A 25,234-nucleotide genomic window follows, 5' to 3' on the forward strand; every position below is an offset into this window, starting at 1 on the left:
GACTACTCTCTTTAGAAGTGTAATTATCAAACAAAAAGGAATATGTAAATTAGAAATCATCATATTGTGTGGTTGTGCATTATAATGATTATGTAATCTAAATTATTAAAATTTGTGTGCGTCTGTCTGTTTGTTTGTGGCAATATCTCCTCCAGAACGGCGGGGAATTCAGTTTCGAGAGAGGTATCCCCAGATTTCAAAAATTCATGGGAAGCCATTACAACCAATCACATCTCCTTTAATCAGCTAAGATATTAATTAAAATTTTGCAAATTCTAATTTTTGCCTTCATTTTGCTGAGTGGCAATAGTCTTACACGCTGGAGATAAAAATTGAAGATTTTACAAAATATGAAATAAAAATAGCATTGCCAAACATTTAATATAGTATTCTCGATTCCAAAAATTTGTGGGAAGGCATTTCGACCATTCTCATGTTTGTACGACTTTAATCACCTGAGATATTAATTAAAAACTCTGAAACCATTAATTTTCACACTCATTTTTCCAAGTAGCAACAACCTCGCATGTTGGAGATAAAAAATGCTTTATTTTGAAATGTGTTACTACTTCTCGCTTTCAAATCGTAGAGTTTGTTAATAAAAAATTTGTAAGTTTTACAAAATATGAAATAAAAATAGCATTGCCAAACATTAAATATATTGTTATTATATAAGGCCGTATCTGACGTTAAAGAAAGCACATGATCGCATGTATTGCCATCACATCTCGAAAATGTTTCTATTCGTTAATGTCAGCATTTTAAATAAATAGCGTTGGCAACTTTTTTGTTTCATTTTAGTATAATTGATGCGACGTGTTATTGCCACATTAATTCTTTTATTAATGTTGAGAAGATTTGTTATATTACATTAAATTTAAATCATGACATCATGCGTATTAACCTGAAGCATCAAAAGCTTTTGTTTCCTGGTTTGGCAATAAAAAAATTATTTTTGAATTGGTTGTTGCTTGGAAAGAATGAACTAATTACATTCATATTAAAATGTTTTTATACATTTGCTTTTCAGGGGTACATAGAACTTAATTTTGCTTTGGCTGCAGCCTACTAGTTATATGTTGATTAAAACCTTTTACGATCTAGCATAATTCTGAGCTTCTTAGTTTTAGTTTGAAAACATTACAGATTATGTATCGTTATAAATTTCTTTGTCAAAAAAGCAGTTATTTCCAATTTTGACATTTCGTTTTCAAAAGTTTATCTTACCTTTTTTAATAATTTAGGTGTATATTTTGTATGCACATATTTCTTTCCTTTACTTCATATTAATGCGCAAAATTAAAATTTTTATCATTTGTTTTATATTCAGTAAATGTATAAAATTGTTCAATTACTTATACATTATTTCATAATTATTTTATCATATTTGGTCAGAGAAATATCAGGAAAAGTTGGGGACATTAAAAGTTGAATAAATGGAAACCCTTTAAAGGTTCAAGTTTCATTTTAAAAATATTAGTGTATTTGTACTGATCCAGTTCACATCAATAAGTTCATGGTATCCATCTCCAAAATACAGCATGCATTTCTAATCTTTATTCCTTCATCACATTGTTCATAACTTCTGTTTATAAAATTCTTCTTTGGGCTGTTCCTGTATTGTTATTTGACCATCTGCATAAAGCTTATTCATTTTCTTTTGTCAGAAAATGCAACATTATTCTGGCATTTCTTGTTTTTGGTGGAATTTTGGCAAAACAAACCAATTTTTTATTTTTTCAATTAGCATTGAGTTTTTATATTGCCATTTGGCTCTTGTATTCAACAAGTTGAATAATATTTCTGTAGTTTGTAGTATATTAAATACTCACTATAATTCATAAATTTCTGATACAAGCATGGTGGTATACCTAGAGCCATATTTTGAATACATATTTTTCTGCACTCTGACATGTGCCCATTGAAGCCCAAATTCTGATTTTTTTAAATTTATTTTATATTTAAAAATATTCATGAAATCAATGCATGTGTTATTTTTACACATTGTTCTGATGATGTGTATGACCTTGAGTGTGAAAGATTAAAATATTAAAATTGCATGAAATAGAAGTTTGAAGTACTAAAAAAATTGTTTTAATGGAAGTTTGTTGTGCATATTTTAGCAAGTAAAATATTAATTATTTATTTTTTGTTTTAATAATGACAATTTTTTTAAGAGCCTTCAGTCTGCCGTGCTTAAGTCATAAGATTGATTGCATGGGTTGAAGACTGGCTGGGTTCTAAAAGTCAGCTTTATATGTAGTGCATAGGCAAAGTCAGAATATGGCTACATGTTTGATCTTATCTTATGCGACAACAGTATTATAGCTAAGGCAAATAAGGTAATACTATTGGAAGTAAAATCTTCAAACTTGAGAACAATGCACAGCAGTACCAATCATCATTTTGTTTCTTAAGTGACTTATCTCTTCAAATGCTTTCAATCCTTGCTGATGTTGCTACATCAGTGCTGCTGCTACTCTGTTCAGGAGATTTTCTTTTCTGGGTGTTTCCCGTTATTTCTGGATGTTTTCTGAACTTTTCCACAGTCATTGTCAACAATGCTATATTAAAATCATGTTTCTCCACTCTCATGGCCAGACAATCATTTTGGTATGCTGTTGTCCACACTGTAACTGTAACTGTAACTTGCTGCTACATATTCAGAAATCGTCTTGGCTATTAAAATTAGGTTTGTTATATGATTCTTGTTATAAATAAGAAACTGGATTTTCAATATACTATTTGGATGTATGATGTATTGTAACACATTGTATTTATCTAAAATGTGTAGCCATATTTTTCACATAAGTGCATTCTAAAATGTATCTGACCTTCTGCCAGAAAAAATATAACATTTATTTGATGGGTTTAGGACCCTAATCCCCTTTAAAGTAGGCCCCTTGTGCCCCCACATACTTAGCCTACCGATCCTTCCTCTACCGAAAACACTTCTGGAAGGCTTTTGGAATGGTGTTCATCTGTGCTGTGGCATTCTTCTTCTCTGCTCTCAAAAGAGTTCCTTTCAATGTCATTTTCAGTTTCAGAAATGAGAAGTTGTAACGAGCCATGTCTGGAGAACTGGGAGGTTGGTGAGCATCTGAAATTCCATGTTTCACCAAGAAAGTCTGGATCAGGTGTGATGAATGTGCTGGAGCATTGTCAGGATGGAACTGCTAGTTTTTCGCCATCTAGAGGTTTGCTTGTTTGTAGCAAGCTGTATCAAGGAGCTAGCGGAAAGCTTGTTGATAGTACGTTTTTGTCACTCTTTGTCTGCTTGGTGCATTTGCAATGCACAATTCAATGGATATTAAACAATATGGTTAGCATCACCTTAATTTTTCTGTGCACCAATTGCACTTTTTTTTAGCTTGGGAATTCTGTTTCCATTGCAACGACTGTGCTTTTTTTTCCATGTCGTACCTGTACACAGATGACTCATCTCCAATTATCACGGTGTTCAGAAATTCAGGATAAGTTCTGGTATTGTCTAGCAAATCCTGTGCAACTTCAAGACGATGTTCTTTCTGTTCCACTGTCAGCAGCTTGGGCACAAATATGGCAGCCTTTCCGCACATGTTCAAATCAGCATACACAGTATAAGGTATTTCTCCCCCCTTCTTGGCGAGCCTTTGTTGTGTAGTGGTTTTGCACACTGCGTCCGTATTCCAGAGATCGGTGGTTCGATTCCTGGGGAAGGCAGTTGCTAATTTTTCATCTCTTCTTCTTCCAAAAAAAATCCTATTATCTCTATAGTGGCGCCCGAACTACAAGGGTGTTGGATGAGGATTCTCCGCTCCCAGGATTTGGCGATTGGGTCCCCTGAAAACCCCAGGCACCCTTTAAAAAGGAGGAGTATGTAAGGTATTTCTCCCACTTTTCTAGCGTGCCTTTGTGGTTCTGCACACTGGGCTGGTATTCCAGAGGTCCGTCGTTCGATTTCCGGCAAAGGCAATTGCTAATTTTTCATCTTGCCTGCTTCCAAAAAATTACCTAATGTCCCTATAGTGGCACCCAAACTAAAAGAGTGTTGGATGAAAATTCTCCACACCCAGGATTTGGCGATTAGGTCCCCTAAAAATCCCAGTTGCCCTTTAAAAAAGGGGAATATATAAGGTATTTCTCCTGCTTCCCAAGCGTGCCTTCGTGTAGTGGTCAGCACACTGAGCTGGTATTTCAGAGGTCAGTGGTTCAATTTCCAGCAAAGACAATTACTAATTTTTCATCATTTTGGCCTTCAAAAAAATCCTAATACTGTAGAGACTACAGTGGCACCCGAACTAAAAGGGTGTTGGATGAGGATTCTCCACGCCCAGGATTTGGCGATTAGGTCCCCTAAAAAAAAAAACCAATCGCCTTTAAAAGGGAGAGTATATAAGGTATTTCTCCCACCTTCTTGGTGAGCCTTCATGGCGTAGTGGTTCTGCATGCTGTGTCCGTATTCCAGAGGTCGGTGGTTCGATTCCCGGCGAAGGCGGTTCCTAATTTTTCATCTCTTCTGCTTTAAAAAAAAATCCTAATATCTCTACAGTGGTGCTCAAACTAAAAGAGTGTTGGATGATAATTCTCCACACCGAGGATTTAGCGATTGGGTCCCCTAAAAACCCCAGTCACCCTTTAAAAAGGAGGAGTAGATAAGGTATTTCTCCTGCTTTCCTAGCATGCCTTTGTGGTGTAGTGGTTCTGCACGCTGGGCTGGTATTCCAGATTCGTGGTCCAATTCCCAGCGAAGGCATTTGCTAATTTTTCATCTTGCCTGCTTCCAAAAAATATTTAATGTCTCTACAACAGTTGCATATGCAAAATCTTTACTGATACCAACTTCTTCAGTAATTTCTTGTGCAGTCAAACGACAGTCTCCCTTTAATTTTCCTCCAACAGCTGCATTCCAAGTGATTTGTGGCCTCTTAAAATGCTGGTCACTCTCCACAGATATGCAGTCATTTTTGAATATGTTGAATTACTCCTTAATTTGTATTATCCCCATAGCATCGTCTCCAAAGACCTGCTGAATCTTATAAATAGTTTCTCTTTGAGAATCACCAAGCTTTTGACAAAATTTGATGCAGTATCTTTGCTCAGCTCTTTCAGTCATCTTGAGAAACTATTTTGTGATATTGCTGTTGAACTGAATTTTATGGTTTAAGTGTGAAGAACGGGATATTTAATAAATAAAAGTAACACACAAAATGTTAAAAAATGGCCCTTTGAACGTAATTTAAAATCTGAAACATTTCAGATTTTCTTTTGTTAGCAATTAATGCCTTTTGCAGTTTTGAACATAAGTTGAGCTGATCTTGTAAATATATGTGAACGAAAATACGCAATGCAAATACGTACGTAAGGGTAGAGGCTGCAGCCGTAGATTCATTCATTATTGAAATCCCAAGTTCAAGCCTTAATAAAAAATGGTCCTGGATATTATGAAAACCTGGTTTCCACTTTAAGTTTCCCAAAAAACAAAAACTGACGTAAATTTTTTTAGATGTACTTTTGTCGAATCTTGCTAAACAACGGAAGAGTTAAAGGGGATTGTTACTAATTTCTGCTGAAAAAATTCTGTTTATTGTTTTTGTTGTGAAATTTTTTAAAGTTTCAGCAGCATAAAATTGAGTAGTTCTGAATTTAATGACTGGAACCAATTAAATGAGCACTTAAAAATTCATGAAACAAACAGAGCACATTTCCGGAATCTCCATCTTTGGTCCGATTTCTTAGAACGGTTAAGAAAGAATAAATCTGTTGATTCGGAATTTCAAGATTTATTAAAAAAAAAGATACTAGGCTTTGGCGCAGTGTTATTGAAAGAATTATCTATGCCATTTGAGCTTTAGCCAAACAAAACTTAGCCTTCCTTGGTTCCAGTAACGAATTATTGGAAAAGAAATAACAATTTTTAAAGTGTATAGAAATGTTCACAAAATCTGACCCTATCATGTCTGTATATTTTAATAAAATTCAAACTAAAAAAAATATGCCTCATTACCTTGAAGATAAAATTCAAAATGAAACAATTAACTTATCAGGGGATAATATAAAGCAAATTATTTTAAATAAGGTCAAACAGGCAAAGCATTTTTCTATTTTACTTGATTGTATCCCTGATGCCAGCCATCAAGAGCAGATATCAATTTGTATGAAGTACCTTAATTTAGAAAATACAGACATTAATATTAAAGAAAGGTTTTTAGTAATTTGTATTACAACAGATACGACCGGTGAAGGACTAACAACATTCTTATTAAAGACTTTAGAGGAAAATGGTTTAGATATTAGTAATTTACTTAGCCAAAAATACGACAATGGTTCGAACATGGGAGATAAACAATTTTCAAGTAATTATGCTCAAATCGTTACTTTTGCAATTAAAAAAGTTAACCTATTTTGATATGTAACTGCACTTTCCTTTTTTTTATGTAGAATAACAATAACAGCAAGCAATCACAAAAAAGATAAATGTTGCACGAATTACTACGATTGTGACGGTAGACACAAAATAAGGATTAAGCAATTTGTCGAATGCGTCTACACTTACGCACGCATCGGCATCGCATATTTCTTTGTTCAAATAAGACAGAAGAGAACACCAGAGACGAACTCTTGCCCTGGTTGTAACTTTCGGCCAAATGAGGCGGTGTACTAGGAGGAAGAGACACTCATATCTGGCAAGCTCAAGGCTGCCTTAACACAAATGCCCCAACCCCTAGAGTTGATCCAAGATTCTGCTGACCTATTGGTTGAGCAGACGAGATAAGACTAAGCTGAGTCGACAGAAATACCCAGCAACTGACATTCCAAAGACCCTGTCCTGGAGGAATGGTAAAAACATCTGCCATCAACTGGGGCCCCAACTCCAGACAGCAGAACGAAGTCACTTAAATGCTGTCAGACAGACCGGGACACCAATCCGGACTGCTAACACTACATCATAATATACAGAAGTTGACTTTAGGCGCTCCCAGGGAAAAACCAAGGAAGATATGATTATACTCCAGACACCCATTGGAAACTCCAAGCAGTTTAAAGGCTTGCTGAATTCACCTACTCCACCAACGGGGGTGTTTCGCCCTGGACAACCATCAATATCTGACTATATATCTCCAACGGAACGGACAAAACAGTACCGTATGGTCCCTGCCAAGCCTGAAACAGCCATCGCCAGCAATGACTCCAGTCCTGTGGAGCCTGATTTTAAACACCCGTGGCGGAGACTGCCTAAGTACAGATCTTAATCAGTAGCCTCCTAGGTTTTACCTGAGTCGACCCATGTGTGAGAATAGTAACTTCTCACACCATGCAGTTTGCCAGCATCACAAATTTTAATCGTAATCGTGGAACTGCACGTTTGTATATGAGCACAGGTCAGACTGGTTTCTTCCCTTCTTCGCCCGTGACCTTCCGGCTGTCACTTGGCAATCAGTGAGACCGCACGATGTGCGGGGCTCTGACCCTGCATATCGTGCTAATAGAGTTTCAACGTTCCTGCTATTTTCACATGGAGTATCATCGTATTTTTGCATAAAAAGAAGCGGAACTAAAGGTTGCGATTTTTGAGATGAAAATGCTCAGTGTTAAAATCCATCTGCCATGATACCATTCTAAAACATCTCAAGCAGATTATCTATAGGTGTTCGACTCTAGAATGTGCATTACCAGCGATGTGTGACCACGTGATTATATTTTAAGTGTGTTAAAGAATGGGAAAGTGAAAAAAAAAAGATCTTGCACCTGTACAAAAATATTATGGGCACTGCATGAAATTAATATGAGAAAATTGCGACTGCATATATGTTCGATGAGACAGGATTGTAATTTATCTCCGAATAGTCACGTTTCTGCATTAGCCTACCATTCCATTTTAATTTATCACGTTTTGTGTTCTAAGTTATGATATTTTGATATTTTATATGTGTGTGATAAATGTTCCATATTTAATCCAGCAAATGTGTTTGATAAAATAAATGTGAGATTAGAAAAAGAAATTTGTCTCCGCAAATCTCATGCATGTGGGTTATTGGGTAAGTCAAATATTTAATTATTCTTGTCACTAGGGTTTAATTTGCAATGTACTACCACTAAGAATTCAGGCCAGTAAATATTGGGCACATGTAAATTTAATTAAGGATTTCTAGATAGATATTTGGTTAGACTGTCACATTACAATGCCTCCTAGTAGTGCACATCACTACACGATGAAAGGGCGTTCAAATAAGATAGTAGGCAGGAGACCACTGGGTGAGCAGCTGTGCCGCTAAGAAGACTTTCAGCTTTATTGCTCACTCAGTGGGGCCATGTTTAATTAAATTTTATAATCTATACAATATATGAAATTTGGATATATACATTAAATCATTTTACATAAATATATATATTTAATAAAGTTATGAGAAAAATTTTGATATATATACATAAAAATTAATTAATTCTAATTTGAAAGTTCTGTAATAGCTGCAGAGATGAATTTAGAGTTTTTATGAGTTTATAAGTGTTTATGAACAGTTCATAGGAATTTGAGTTCATAAAGATATTAAGTACATAAAAGTTCTTAGGATTTTATGGAATTATTTAAAAGGGTTAAAAGTTTATAGGTTCCTTTTTGATGTCTTGAGTATCAATAAGACAAGATAAAAACACTTTCAAATAAGGCAAGAAGTTTCCTGTTCAGGCAGACAGCAAAACAGACTGCTTGTTTTAATGATTGCTCGGTGCTTTTTTGACTCAGCGCACGACCCTGCACCTATTGCCAGTACAGGCCTGCATGTACTTAAGCTTTATTGAGGGCCAGCGCTAGATATCTTATCGCCTGATGCAGTCTTTGTGGGTCCTAAATTCTGCAACTCAGTGCGGCCATAGGACCATGTTTCGGTTTAAGATGTGTGCCAAGCAGATACGCAGCAAAGGAGCCAAATTACTGATCATACAAATTTATGCTAAAATGATTGTTTCTTCAATAACAAGATATTTTATTTAGTGTCAAAGTGAAATTAAGAATCGGGACTCTCCAGATGTTTTATTATGTTCGGAAGGGGGGGAGGAATTAACTGTGCATGCATCAAATCTTTCTGTAATTTTATTAGGTTATTTCTCTCTCAAACATTCTCTTCGTTTTTTTAAGCAGAAACAGATCGCTGTTTCTGCTTAAAAAATTATCAGAAAATTGTAGACACCCAACATCACACAAACATTGGTAATACCAGCTATCTACCAATTTCATCTTCTAATTGTTCCCTCTAAAAATACTGCGGCAAAAATTCTCTATTCCTGCAGAAATTTTACTGTAGTTTCCCCCATGGCTGGTAAACTCATAAGCACATATTTTAAAATTAAATTTGTTGCGAAAAATATCACGATTTGTTTATAAAAGTTCTTAAGAACTCTGAGTACAACAAAAGGAATGCTTATGAAAATGGCAGCATTGATTTACTGAAGGTTTGTTATTAGTATGGTTGTCTAAAAAATGATTTTATACATTGTTACCAGAGTTTGGCACATTCTAAAAATTTGGCGACCTTTTCTATAAGGTGGTTATGATAACGATTGGCTTACTTCTGGTTGTACTCGAGTCATTCAAAAATTTAGATACTGCCAGCATTTGGTTAGGCATGTCATTTTATTTGAGCATAGATGTTGTGTTATTTTGCCGTATTATATTTTATTTTTGTAGATTAAAAATTGCCACAAATGTAGCATTAATAAGTCAAAACTTCTTTTTTCAGGTCAAAATATAATTTAAATGCTTTATCTCATGATTCTGCAATCATGCTAATAAAAAAAGCTCTTGATCTTGGTGTAAATGTTACAGAGGTGAGTATAAATTTTATTAAGTTTTTCAAATGGTCAGAAACTTGTAATAATAAGTTCCCCCCCCCTCCATAATAAGTTTTCTTTTCCAACTTAAAGGACTATGTACTATTACATAACTCAAAGCACTAAGTTTGATTTATTTAAATAGATAGTAAATAAACACTGTAAAGTATCATCTATGGTATGAATGAATCAAGATATAAAATATAATATTAAATCCCACTTAGGCAAATAAAATTTATTGCTGAACAAGTTCAATAGCGCTTTTTTCTGGACAACTCATAGCTGATTCTTACATGTATCTTTTGAACAATAATATTTTTTTAACTTCTTTAAAACAAAATACACTTTACATTTTTTATTTAAAACTTATTTTTTGCTTGAATTAAATAAAGGAAGAACTATACTTCTACCCCTCTCAAGAAAAGTTACATTTTGTTGTACAAGATTCGTATAAACAGCATTCAACCATCCTAATAAAAGATAGCTATTTCCCACTTCTTTCTCTCTGTTTTTAGCTCTAAGGGTGTTAGCCCAGAAGGGCTGTTAATTTCGTTTTGTTGTTTTGTGGCAGTTTACTATAAACAACATTTCACTTTTCAAATAGTTGCCACCAAATATTATTGCCCTGTATTTAGTTTAAAGAAATTTAATTATGAATAATCTACATAAATGTATGTATGTTTATTGCATTGTGATAAAACAACAGTACCAAGAGCCATCAAATTTTGAATAACATATGTCTCCACCCGAATATGGGCGTCTTAACCCTCTGGGGGGCCAGAATTTTTGTTAAGAAAGCACAAATTTCCCAAAACTACTATGAGAACAAATCATTTTTTTTTTATTTTAATGTAAAAATTCTCCTGGTATTTCATACCTGGTTTTGTTTTCTTTTGATATATTGCCTTAATTTCGTTGACATATTTTAATATACACGTATATATATGTTCTTACAGATATCATAATAAATATTCTAGGCCATATATACACAGCCTTGCAGCTTAGGGGGTTAAGAAACTCCATGATTTCAAAGCAAGCAATGGCAATACTGAACAAAAATATATATATATATATATTTCCAGCGCACGAGACTTTGTATTGGAAATTTTAAAGATATGCTCTTTTTAAATTATTTTATGATATTGCTGTTGAATTGAATTCTATGTGGTTCAAGAACAAACAACATGATATTTAATAAATAAAGGTGACACACAAAATGTAAAAAAAAAAAAAAAAAAAAGGCCTCTTTGGACATAATATAAAATCTGAAAAATAATATAAAATCTTGCCCTCCCTCCCTTTTTTTTTGTGTGTAATGCTTATTTTTAGAGAATCTTTTAGTATAACGCAAATTTTTGTTAACATGACCCACCATTGAGCATGGGATAATTTTAAACTCTATCATCAGTTGTTATATTTTGCCAGGTATTGCTAATTCTCTCTCACATATGTCTCCAATTTTGACAAATTTCAAAAGACAGTTCAGTAAGACTGGACTGAAGCTCTGATTCAGTTGAATTGTAAAGTTCTGCTGGGAGTTTCTATAAATTTAAACATAATAAAATAGTCATTCACATAGCATCCAGCAGTTATGTGTGATTTTAAAATAATGCAAAAGAAATCTGCAGAAATTTGCAATATGAGGTCATTTCTAGGACAGAAATTTCACAGCTCATTATTTTTGCAAGCAAATGTACTCTGATTATTTGTTTAAATTCCAGAATATAGATGTACTTTTTGGTAATGAGAAAATAAAAAAAAAAAAAAAAAAATTGAAAATAGTAGAATTCCAGAAATCCACAAAGCTTGGGACCAGAGGTTGTGTGGATTTTAGGATTTTGCGGATTTCAGGACAGAAAAGATAAAGCATAATATTTGGACTAAAAGTGCAAAATGAATAAAGCGTATTAGATACATTTCATTAAATTATTATATTCATTATTGCAATAATTTATTATATGCATTAAATTATTATTACATATGTAAATTGATTATATTATTTTTTCTTGATATATATTTTTTCTTCGATATTATATGCACACAGCATCGAGGTTTGCTGATATTGCCTCATGCAAAGATTTCCGGTGTTAGAATCACTGTTGCTGTAAAATTTCAACAGCTTTTCTTTATTTTTCCGTATATCATACACAATCGTGTCGCAATTCCATACCATTCTGCTATAAATTGAGGAGTAGCACCTGCTTCCATCTTTTGCAGAATTTGCACTTTTTGTGTTACCGTCAATGCAATGTGTTTACATTTTTCAACGTTGCAAGCAGTAAAATCACAAGTGCGTTTCTTATCTGTCATTGTATTAAAAATGGCTGAAATTTAAAATATTCTTAATTTATCCACAAAATATCCAGATTAAAAAAAAAAAGGCAGCACTAAACAATTTCGTGAAATGAAATAACAAAGCTCAGAAAATACAACAACATGAATCGTGAACTTAAATAAAGAGTTGAGTGAATCGTCTGCTTTTTTACCTCAATGCAGATTAGAGGGGGAAAAAACTTATCTTATGCTTTTAAATTTTTTATGTGAATAATTTGGTATTTCTGTTTTGACTCATTATTATTCGGTAATTATGACATCATTATTTGGTAAGTATTTTTTTCTTTGATATTTCGTACTTAATGTTGTGGTTTCCAGAACCTTTAAACTGAATGTTTATATTCTGAGAGGCTACGCGGATTTCAGGAGTGGGCGGATTTTCGGTATATGACTGTATTTGCTTTTTATACATGCTAATATGCTTCCCTTCATTTAATTTTAGAGAGATTTTGATTACACAAAATTTCATCAAGGAAAGTTTTACAGTGCGATAAAATGTAGATTATCCGACTATAGTCAAATATCACAACCAGGTTCAGTTAAAATATGTGTACGTTAAAATTACTAAAAATATTTGCAATTTTTAAATATTTCATTATTTAAAAAATATTTTATATTCTAAGAGCATTTAAAATATTTCATTATTTTAAGAATATTTTATATTCTAAGAGTGTTTAAGTCTGTGAATTATCTTTATAATAAAGTATTGTGAGCAAAATCCAAATATAAATACATTAACATTATTCAAAATTTGCACCATTCAGAATTGCTTATGAAAAAAATTCGAGTAAAATCTGATAATCAAATAAAGCATAAATTAAGCATAAAATAAAGTTATTTAACAGTTAAAACTACATAAAGTTGGTCATAAATTATTTTAAAAAGAGGTATCTCTAAAAGCTGGAAGTTAAAAATGGGAATCAGTCAAAAACTGACGCATGTGTGTAATGCATTACGCATGTGCTTTTAATGCGCGCCTCTGCTACGCATGTGCGTAAAGCGTTTACCCATGCGCACTTCTGATAGTGAAGAAGGTGACAAAAAACAAAATGAACTAATGAAAATGAAACAAAAAAATTGAAAACGAAAAAATTTCTATTGACAAGTTAGTCGGTATTCTCGACACAGCAATTACAGGACTTGAACAGTAGAACTTTGTAACTGAGCAAGAAATTATGTCTGTTTATAGAATTAAAGAGAAAGTATAAGCACAAAAAATGAAGCAACATAAACAACTTACATTGAAAGAAATGTTTAATAAAGTAAACAAATAAATATTAAGCTTTTTTTTTTTTTTTTTTTTTTTTTTTTTTTTTTTTTTGATACCCTTTAGATCATAACTGCTCTTTATTTCATAAATTACGGTTTCATATTTTTAATTGTTATTTATTTATTAATTGTTATTTAAAAGAAATTCTTTGTACCAAAAATTTTATTACTCAGGCAATTGTTTAAAATTAGAAACAGCAGATAAAGCTATGCTGCAATTAATATGAATTGGTAGACCTTCCCTTTTCAGCATGTGCTGGTAAGTGAACCTTGAACCACAGGCAAAATGAAAGAAATTTCTTTTTGTGATTTCTGTTCAGATTTTGGTATTCAACACTGGATATCACCCTGGAATATAACACTGGATATTGTTGGCCATTGTGTTAGAAACCTTTGACCGTTTAGAAAAAAAATCTGTTTGATGTATTTTTGTATGCCTTTAACCTTCCAGTATGCGCGCTTGGCAATTTTACATGAGCACGCGCGCGTCATGTTTTTTACAATATCTGTTATTTTACCGTTTTGGCAAGGAAAATGAGAGAAATGATTGAAAATTGATAATAAATTTGTTAAGAAATAAAATATTAACCTTGTTATTGCAAAATACAAATGATATCACATTCAAATACAGTACAAAGTCTGTAATCCGGACTCGTTGGGACTTCGGCGATTCCAGATTAGAGGTTTTTCCGGATTATATATCATCAATTTAAATCTGGTAAGATGGCATGCAGAAATTATACAATTAAAAATATGAAACCGTAATTTATGAAATAAAGAGCAGTTATGATCTAAAGGGTATCAAAATTAAAAAAAAAAAAAAAAAAAAAAAAGCTTAATATTTATTTGTTTACTTTATTAAACATTTCTTTCAATGTAAGTTGTTTAAGTTGCTTCATTTTTTGTGCTTATACTTTCTCTTTAATTCTATAAACAGACATAATTTCTTGCTCAGTTACAAAGTTCTACTGTTCAAGTCCTGTAATTGCTGTGTCGAGAATACCGACTAACTTGTCAATAGAAATTTTTTCGTTTTCAATTTTTTTGTTTCATTTTCATTCGTTCATTTCTTTTTTTGTCACCTTCTTTACTATCGGAAGTGCGCATGGGTAAACGCTTTATGCACATGCGTAGCAGAGGTGCGCATTAAAAGCACATGCGTAATGCATTACACACATGCGTAAGTTTGTGGCTTTGAGGTCCTGATTATAGATCATTCCGGATAATGGACATCTGGATTACGGACTTTGTACTGTATAAGTAAATTATTTTTAAGTTCTTATGTTAGTGAGATGGAAACACAATGATGTATTTCATTATAGGAAAATTTTAATTTATTATTTAATAATTATATTTTAAAATCAAAGCTAATTTTAATATTCATCAAAGGCAAGTATAGACCAATAAAAAAGGAAAACACACTCACCTTGGTAGGAAAAAAAGTAAGTTTAGCATTACTTACTTCTGCAAGGAAATTTACTCCTTACTGATTACAAAAACGCACTTTAAACTAACTTTAATATTTTGTTTATTTCTAAAAAATAGAAAGAAAAGAAAATAAGGAATGGAAATCTTTACTTTTCTCCCATCCAAAGGTTTCCTTGTCTTCCTTTTCTTCATCAGATAATTCTTGAAGAATGTGAGCAAAATCAGCTGGTTGCACATATTTTTTTGCCATGAAAACCGATATAAAGTTTACAGAGCCAAATGCATTCAAATTCAAATAATACATGGCAATTAATAACACAAAATTACAAAATATTTGAGAAAAAAATATTTTCCGAATTTTCACCCACGAGCATGTGCGTGTCGTAACTTTTGCGAAAAAGTCGCCATGTAGCACAAAAGCCCCCTAAAAATAAAGAAAAGTCAAATGACTTCCTGTTGGCACATTCCATGATGTGGGGAAGGGTAGAAAGGAGGATTAGAAATGACCTTTAGATGTCTCAGTTTCAATATAAAAAAAATGTGCATTAAAAACAGAATTTTTTGTAAATTTTGTGCATATGCGCATGCTGGAAGGTTAAAAAAATCATAACATTATCATAGTTAGCATGTATCAATAAAAATAAATGATTTTGTTATGATATCTACAAACATGTTGTCCCTGATATTGTTGTGTCACATTTTTAAATGCACAATTTTTAAATGTTATTTATTTAATCGCTATTTAGGTATTTTGTTTAAATTGAAACTGTAAAGAGTGTGTATATATATATATATATTATTTTTTATTTTTTATTTATTTATTTATTATTATTATTATTATTATTATTATTTTTTTTTTTTTACGGTTAAAATCTTTAGTTGTATGTATTTTTCAATGGCTCGATTTTCTAACAAAGAGAGGGAGCTTTTATTTTTCTGAACATCTGGATGGAAATGAGGGTCTTTGGTCCCCAAGTCATTGTGAATTGCATTTACAATAACACAGAGTAGTATAGTAGTGTTGTGTCATGTGTCTTCCGTACTGCGGGTTTTTTTTTTTTTTTTTTTTTTTTTTTTTTTTTTTTTTTTATTGAACTAGTAAAGGAGGATTTAATTGGCATATTGCTTCACTTTTCTTTGAGAATGCTGAAAGTGATGAATATATGAGTTTCTTTCGGATGGAGGATCATTTGTAAATTTCTTATTTTAAGGGCAGCTGTGATTCTTATCTTTTGTTGTTTTACTGCTTATTAGCTGGGGTCGAATTTTGTTTCCCGCACGTTGTGTGACTCGCTGGTTCCAGCCGCCCAGCTGATCTTTGTGCAGCTTCTCTATTTCTATTTCTCAAAGGGAGTGAAATTTTAACAGTAAAATAAAAATAAAAATAAAAATTCTCAGGTTGGTCAAGTTTAATTTTATGTGTAAATTTTTGGCCTGTAGAATTATTTAGTGGGTGGATAAACTGAGTTTTTTCGAGGCTTGTTTGGGTGTTTAAGTTAGTGAGATTTGAGTTTTTTGTGTGGTTAAAAGATGTTCTAGGAGGGAAAAAAGAAGGAGGAGGACTTCTTGGCCTGTGCAAATGGGCCGGGGCTTTTTTTTTTTTTTTTTTTTTTAATTGAAGGTAGCTTTTGAAATGGAGCAACTTTCTACTGAAGGAGCAAAACCTGAGTTGTCTCTTTAGGGGTTTTGATTGATTGAGCATGGAGAAAGAGATGAAGTTAATTGAGTCTTTGAAAGCAAAAAATCATGTTAAAGGGAAGGACCAGAGCTCTGCCTCATATTTTTTATGAATGTGCAATTAATGTATAAGGATTAGCCATACTTTTCATCGTACCTGCAACTCATGTTATATACTTCACCTTACTTCATCTCTCATTTCATCGAACACTATACGGGTATGAACGCAGCATTGAAAGTGACTCATTTTAACAGGGCTGTGGAATCGGTAGGGAAAATGACAGACTCGGACTCCCTCATATATATATATGTAAACATGTATACATGGGTTACAGCTTATTTTTTAATATAAAAGAAATAATAGATGCTACAGAAAAAAATGATGGCATAGCAATATTTATATTAATTACCATTTATTATGAAATGGAAAAACTGTGATTAGTTTTTTTTCTAAGAAACAGTATAGCTTCGGCAAGATCTTTGTTGAAGGGCCATAGATCCGATTTGATAAACTTCAGAGCTAAGAACTTTCCACACTAACTTGAGTAGGAGCAAGAGCTGTTACTGTTAGGGCTACTTCTTTTAACTTTTCAGGATAGATTTTTATAAGTTCTAAAAGAGGTATTGCAAGTGCAATCATATTTCTCTATTTCTTCAAAGGTCATGTAGAAATCTTGTTTGTATTTTTTCATTTTTGTATCTAAAGGCTCTTGGTTCCTTATTTTTATTTGCTTTGCCATAGCTTTTTCAATAGTATTCAAAAATATTTCTCAAAATCTAATTCATCACTGGAAGAGAATGATAAAGACTCAGTTGCAATGTCTGCTGTTTGACTGTCCTGATTCGAATTCTCCAATTGTTCTAAGAATAATTTCATTCTTAATGAAAGTTTTTAGATGGCTTTCTTTGCCTTTTTAATTTGTTCGTCATCCAAGAAAATTCGGTATTTTGGATCTACATATATTGAACCTAGCAAGATTTCATTGTCTAGCAAGCTAGTTTCTCTTTTCTTCATTGAAGAAATGATTCCTTCTGCAATAAACCCTCCATTTCAGAAAGAAAAAACATGCCATTCTTCCATTCTTGCCTCCTGTCAATTCTTCAGATTGCAGCTTTTTTGTGGCTATATATGATGTAGAAAGAAGAGTTTCCAGTTCTGCAAGATCATTTCACAGTCTTTCTGTTAGCCTTTTTAACATTAGGGTTATCTACATCTTCTAAAAAAGTTCTTAGTTCTAAAAACCTCTTTATCATCAAACATGTACTTCCTTGCATTGCTTGATCAATAATTGCTCCTTTTCCTGCAAGCTTCCTAAGAATGGCATCAATTTTGGGAGTTCTTGCTGCTATTGCTGCTTACCTAAATTTACAGTGAGATTTGTAACTAAATGAGTCACTTACTAATGGCATATATATATATATACTAATGGCAAATATCACATTCATCCTTCTCCTTTATATTTATATGTCAATATAATAGAAAATAACTATTTATTAATATGTATAGTTTATTAATAAAAATAACTTGGCTTGTCATTAATTTTTTTCAATTGATTTTTAATTTCATTTCAAATTCAAACTGTCCAACAAAAACTGGAGTTGGAGTCAGAGTCGACCTATTTTTAGCGAATCCAACTCCGACTCCTTTTACCCCCAAATCTGTCCGACTCCACGGCCCTGCATTTTAAGTTGTTGAAAGCAACTGAGGAGTATCTGGCAGTAATGCTCGATCTGTGTTTCGGCAGTGGTTCCTCGGAGGTCAACTGAAATAAGCAGGATGAGCATTGGATTATTAAGGCTTCCTTATCATCAGGCAATGTTGATAATCTCCAGCAACAGAGATTAGATGAGTGAACTTCACCATGTAAGTGAAAGTTTATTTTTTCTAAGGTTCCAGGTAGTTGAACACTCCCTAAAGGTTGAAAGAAGGGAAAATGAACTCCCTCCTGTGAGTGATGATTTAATTTTTTTCCCCCTTCTCTGTTTTCTCGAATTCCATAGTAGACTAAGTAATAATCATTTATTTTGATACATATGTAAACCAAACAATTAGAAAATTGTAAGTAATGAGCAGTTATTTTAAGGTCTGTAAATGAAGGATTAAAGATTTGTTTCACCAACTAAATTTGTGAGCTATGGAATGTAAAAGTAAACATACAATTAACATGAATAATGAGTGCATGTTTTTTTAGTGGAATGAAATGTGTAAAATACATCTTAAGATTAATTTTGTAGGGAACTGATCAGTCTGAATTTATGATAATCTTGGAATCTAATAAATGTGTTTGATTTGTATATTTTATGTTTCATTTGTTTATTTTGAGTTATTTTAATTATTGGTTTGTCTAGTCACTCCAGTTGTTTGAGCCATAAGGCCTGTAGGAAACATGGGGACTTAACTTAGGGTATTGTCAATATTTTCAGGAGTTTTACAACATGCCCTTTAATTTAATGTACTAGCCACTTAATATAATTATTATAAATTGAAAAGATTTTAGGTGCCATAAATGTATTTCAACTCTTGATTTTTTATTATTTTTGGGGAACTGTTTGATTGTAGTATAAATATTTCTTCTGTGGTGTTTGTGAGGTTTTGAATTAATGGAATTGAATTAGTTGCTCTTGAGTTTGGTTGGAGAGGTAGCATTCTATTATTATATTTTACACGAGTGCCAGCGAACACTTACATGCTGAGCATATTAACCCCTTCTTGGTCGGAATTTTTTTTTCCCCCCCTTTTTTTCTTTTTTTTCAAATTTGTGTACCAAAAAAAAAAGGATTATTTTTATTGATGAAAAGGAATATATGTTCTATCCTAAATTCAAAAATGCAAAATATTTTTGACCGTAAGCAGTTTTTGATGGACCTACTGGTGATCAGATATGTAATATCCCGGCCACTGATTACCAGTTTTCCCTGCAATTCACCCAACTTTTAGATTTAAAAAAAATTAATGTGATACTATATTTATTAACTCTATTATTTTGATATGTATAAATTTCTACACAAAAATAATCATTAAAATTACATAAAAATGCTTTTGAAAATGGGTTTTCCAGTCTTACCGTTAAAGCAGCTTCACAACCTGCCGTGGACAACAGAGCATAAAAACGACACTTGTCACAAAACCAAAATCGTTTATTTAATCCAAAAAAAAATTTTTTTAATTGAATGGTTTTTAGTTGAAATTCTAACAAATATTTCACGGATATTCAATAACAGATATTCAAGGCGGGAAATCTCACTCTGAAAATTTTGAAGAAACTATGACTAGCATATTAACTCCTTCTTGGTCAGAGGTGTTTTTTTTTTTTTTTTCCCAAATTCTTAGCAATATTCAGAAATACAGAAATAATTGCGGAATTTAAAGCGACGTATGAGTAGCAAAGGATCCAGTTTCAACAGTGGAACTTTTCACTCTGTCGCATAGCATGTGACGCCGACCTTAAAGGCACAAAAACATCGAATGTGTGAGATACAACAAACGATCTAGAAGGGGTTAATAATACTGATTCTAAGCTGAAAGAAATTTTTGAATGACGAAAAAAGTCAAAAGAAGATCTGTTCGCAATCGAGTAAATATGGTGTTGTTAGAAATGCCCTAATTGCAAGGTGTAACCAATCCTTTAACATAAACTGTTGGACTAACTGTGGCAACAAGGGTGCCCTCTGGTAAGTAGCCAGAGAAATACTTCAGTAAAAGCCAAGTGTTTAACCTGATAAGTTGTATCAGACTCTTGCTCTGTAATTTTCTTAAATGTAATGTCCATGTGTAACTTAAACATATTAATAAATACTTGTTACACTTGTAAGATTCTCTACTGTGTACCTCCAAGTTACAGTTAAATGTGAAGAATCTTAAGAACTAGTAAGCGAATAATCGCTTGAGTTCATGGGGTAGGAAACAACAAGTGAGAAGGGTGAAATAACCCTTTATTATTCCAACTAAAGTTTAACAGAGCTCTGTCTTGGAGTTTTACAATAAAGCCGACACTCAGGCTTGAACTTAGGAACTAAGAATTAAAACTTAACTAATCTTAACTAAAAAGATGTAGCCGAAGCTATCAAGATTCTAATGGAGTTGGCCCCTTAACGCTAATTGACTGTGAAGCTATTAAGGGCCTAAAGTACAGCCGCGCGTAATAATAACTTAAGAGGGCAGATACATGCTAGCCTGAATCTCTGGTTCCCTCTGACTAAGACAGTAGAATTTCGCAGTTAAATACCGCTCTTCCTCAATTTGCATCCAAACATGATTCTAAAACTATATTCTGGCCGGAAGTTGTAAATTGAAATTCAGAAATGATACAAAAGGAGCTTTAACTCAAAATTTAATGTTAATAAAATTTGTTAATAAAATTAACATAATTCTTACATGCTATACAGGACTCTTCTATGACCCTATATAAACGATCCCCTCACAAGGTTAGAAATAAGATAGAGAATGTTATGAAGAGAGTCTTAACGTGATGGATGGAAGAGGTAAATATAAATGTAACTTTTTATATGGTCTCTATAAAATAATCAGATTAGTGAAACACTCATTACATTTTAATAAAAAAATTTCCTGAGATATTGGAGAATGAGTTTACTTATTTAATTCTCTTTTCAGTGAATGTTGCCAACCAAAACTCAAATTATTTTCTGCACATTTAGGAAGCAATTTCAAAGCAAAAATTGCTTATTTTGGCAATTTATGGTTCTTCATTAGGTAAAATAGCAATCATTATTATGCTTGTGACTGACTGCCTAAAAATGTTAATTGTTTGTATATCTGCGATTTTTACAAGTAAAGTTATGAAATATTTTGTGCTTAACTGATTGCTGAGTATTTTACTGCCAGAAAATTTTATTCTACAGATTTTATATTAAGAGTTAAAAATTTATGTATATAGATATGTACCATCCCAGATATGGAACTAGTAAACAAATTGTGCTGCATTATTTTGAAATATTTGTACTTCAAAATGTAAATTGAAGATGAATAGTTAAACAGTTAAAGACTTCAAATCTGGATTGTTAAATTTATACAAGGTGTGTTCGAAAAGTTCGGTGATTGGTCTCATAATTAAAAAACCGCGCCGGTTAGGATCTTGCACTCACGCAGACGCAGTGAGAGAAATGTCATCTAGAGCCATCTAATGGCCATTTTACGACAGGTAAGAGGAAGCGCACGCTATGAGCAGTTTAACACAGTCAGTGTGACATGGAGCAACGCATAAACATAAAGTTTTGCTTCAAGTTAGGCAAACAGCGACGGAGACACATGACATGTTAGTGAAAGTTTACGGTCAGGAAGCAGTGAGTAAAAAGTTTGTTTATGAGTGGTTTAAATGCTTTACAGACGGAAAGGAGACAGGCACCAGGTTCCAGTTTTTGATCACCCTCCATATTCTCCAGATCTGGCTTCCGCGGACTTCTTCCTGTTTCCCCGCTTCAAAGGGAACAGAACAAACCCTTTCAGAACGAAAGGCCAACACTTTTCCGACATTACTGAGATCCAACAACGTGTGACAACGGTGCTTCGAGCCATACCGAAAGAAGCGTTTGCAGACAGTTTCCAACAATTGTACACACAATGTCAAAAGTGTATTGTTGCTAATGGCGAATACTTTGAAGGCCAGTAAAGCTATTTTGCTTGTTTCCTTTTTTTTTTTTTTATGGTAAAATTCACCAAACTTTTCGAACACACCTTGTATTATATTTTAATATGATTTTTATAACATTTCTCTAATTATATTAAGCATGCAGCTTTCAGTCCATTTATTTCCTTCTATTAAATTTTATTTATACAAATGGGAGAATTCTTAACCAATTCATAGGCTCGCCCCTTCGAAGGAAATGACTGCCTAGGGCAGTATGTTCGCTTCCCCTTAACGTGCCATAAAATGACCTCCCCCTCTAATGAATGGCAAGAACTACTTGTTTCATTAGTTTTGTTTCCCTTATATCTTTCCTTGGTATTTTGTGGACCTTTTTCATTAATATTTGAATTTCAAATTTTCTGAAATCTTTTTAGTATTTTAGCTTCTATGCTTGTTGTAAATTTTCAATTATTCAATGTGTTTTATTTTGCAATATTTTAAGAAAGATAATTATTTTGTATTACACAAAATTTTTTACATTATTTGATTTAGTTTTATTTCTCTATTTGTTTATTGTTATTCCAGTTGATTTTGTGAAATTAATAATCCCCTTTTTTACTGACTCAGTTTTCTTGACATTATAAATCCATATATATCTTCAATAAGAGTACTATATTCCTCAGCAATTTATGTAAAATTTGGTATACATATATATATTTAGTTATGAATTTTTTTTACAAGTTGTTTGTTAACAGTCAAACTCATCCTTGGAAATGCTTGATCTTTTCAGCATGGAATAGACAAACAATAATCTTCCTAATGAAAGATTTTCGGGATTTAGAAGCAATTTCTAGAATTTTGGCAGTTTTCTAAGAATAATTTGCTAAGTTTAGCTATTATGCAGCTGCTAGCAATATGGGATTTTAAACCAAACGTTTATTCCTTTATTTATTTGAGAGATTGCATTTCTAATTCAAGTGGAAGTTTAAATGAATTTGATGCAATCTTAACATAGACTGGAAAAAAGTTATTTCTCTGTATTCAACAGCATTATTTTCTGACTTTTCCACATTTTTTAGATTAAATGTAGAAAACAACATATGAGAATCAGTTTTGATTCTTGCAGTTCGAGTTAAATAAATATATATATTTTTTAAACTTTCAAAATATCTTTCCTCGTATGTGACTAAATTTAAAATCGAGATACTCGGACTTACATATTATATTACTACATTGCAGTATTTCAGGAAACTATTGAAACAACTTAGATTATAAAAATAAATATAGTCAATTTTAATAATTTTCTGTTTATCAATTTTCATTTAAAATTTGTCATTATTAGCAGCCCTGCAGTTGTATTTAATCATGTGATTACCATATATGAATTCTTTTAGGACCTTAACATAATTTCAATGACCAATAGAAAAGTATTAATATGGACTATGGAAAGGTTATGTCTTAAGTACCAATAGCCAAGTATTTGTAATTTAATAAATAAATAAATATTAAATACCAGTCCCTTGTTTTATTTTTAGTTATAAAAAGTTATATATTATTGTTTTATATTTAGTTATAAAAATAAAACAAGCGATAAACAAGAATACTGTTACATCTAAAAATTATTTTTTGCTTCTTAAAGAATTTAGCTTAAACCATGTAACTTACTTAAAGTATTTTACTAACTTATATGGATGAGAAAATACAGTAAAAATGTTTTAATAACTCAACTCATCATTAAAAAGGAAACTCCAAAAGTCGTAATATTTTTATATCATAATATAACTTAGCAGAACATTTTTACCATTAAAAATTATATCTAAAGGAATTAAATTTTAAAAAAAGATAAACAATGAATTCATTTTATGCTGTATGCATCTATTTACATAAAAATAGAATCTAGCTAGGGAATTTATGACTTGTATATGAACTGAAAATTGGCATCTTGGTAAAATTTGTCAGAAAAATACAAGCATATATTCTGTGATATAAGTATATTAATCATACTTCTGTAGAGGTAAATGCAGTTTATAATTACCAGGGTAAGTATCCTAATGATTTTTATTAAGATAGCAAAACATCAAAGTATAATCCTAGCATTATCTAACTATGGCTGTTTGTCTCATTAAAAGCAGCTTGGGTCGTAACATAACAAACACGAGTTTTATTTTTGAAATATTATTCCAAATGATAGATAAATTGTTAAACAATATGTATTTTAAACAGTTTTACTTTTTAAAATTATATGTACAAAAATGTTATGAAACTTCTAATGGTACTATTTTTAGAATAGATCAAAGACTTTAAAAGACAAATACATTTTAGTAACAGGTAATGTTGAAGATATAGTTCAAATGTTACTGAATAGCTGTACGACTGTGTTTAGTTGTAATCAGCACTGGAAGAAGCAAAACATATCTGATGATCCAATCTGCATTTAATGAATTAATTAAGAATGATATAGGATGAGGATTTATCTCTATGTGCTTCTGCTGGCTGGCATGTTAGTTACATTCAAAAACTAAACTACTATTTGTTTGTACAAAAACTTTACGAAAAGCTGACAGCTTATTTTAAATAAATTTAGTATACTGAATACAGCTTCTCCACAAAGCCCCTCTTTCCCTTCTTATTTTTTTCAGAGTTCAGATTGAAGGAAAATCATTAATTCTGTTTTTCAGGTCACTTTTTTTTTCTTCACAAGAATGAAGAATTTCTTAATTTGCTATTTTTGAAATTAGCGTAATTAGAATCAAAATTATATTTCTTTTAAAAAAAAATCTGTTTGGATTTCTATCTGGTAAAAAGAATGCTCAAATACAGTGTGCGAAATTTTAAATTATTGCTTTGTGTATCTCATTGTAGCTGACAGTAAATCTGCTTGGGATTCTTCATTTTCCTGAATTCTAACATGTGGTTTCTGTTTATACGAATTTGGCTGCTCGTGGTCTATAGCTAGCTCGTTTGCTCAGATACAAACTCTGGACAAATTATACCAGTGTACAACAGTTCTATTCCCTCCACGATTGGTGCATTGTTAAATTGAAATAACTGAATTAACACTTTTTAAATAATAATGTACCTACTCCATCTATAAAAAAGAAAAAATAAATTTCATATTTGAGAAATTTGAAAAA

At 32.1% G+C, this 25,234-nt stretch overlaps 1 protein-coding gene across 2 annotated transcripts in view; it reads left to right on the forward strand.

Moving 5' to 3' along the window:
- LOC118182617 (ribonuclease H2 subunit A) overlaps positions 1-25,234 on the forward strand; it is an 83,804-nt gene that overhangs the window by 25,218 nt on the left and 33,352 nt on the right. For both annotated transcript variants that reach the window (XM_035351989.2, XM_035351988.2), the window contains one exon: positions 9,717-9,804. In XM_035351989.2, coding sequence (XP_035207880.1) covers positions 9,717-9,804 — 88 coding nt within the window. The remainder of the gene's footprint in view (positions 1-9,716; positions 9,805-25,234) is intronic.

The sequence above is a fragment of the Stegodyphus dumicola genome, chromosome 6 (assembly GCF_044657685.1).
Source record: "Stegodyphus dumicola isolate Sdum_Otavi_A_Nest chromosome 6, ASM4465768v1".
Classification (NCBI taxonomy): domain Eukaryota; kingdom Metazoa; phylum Arthropoda; class Arachnida; order Araneae; family Eresidae; genus Stegodyphus; species Stegodyphus dumicola.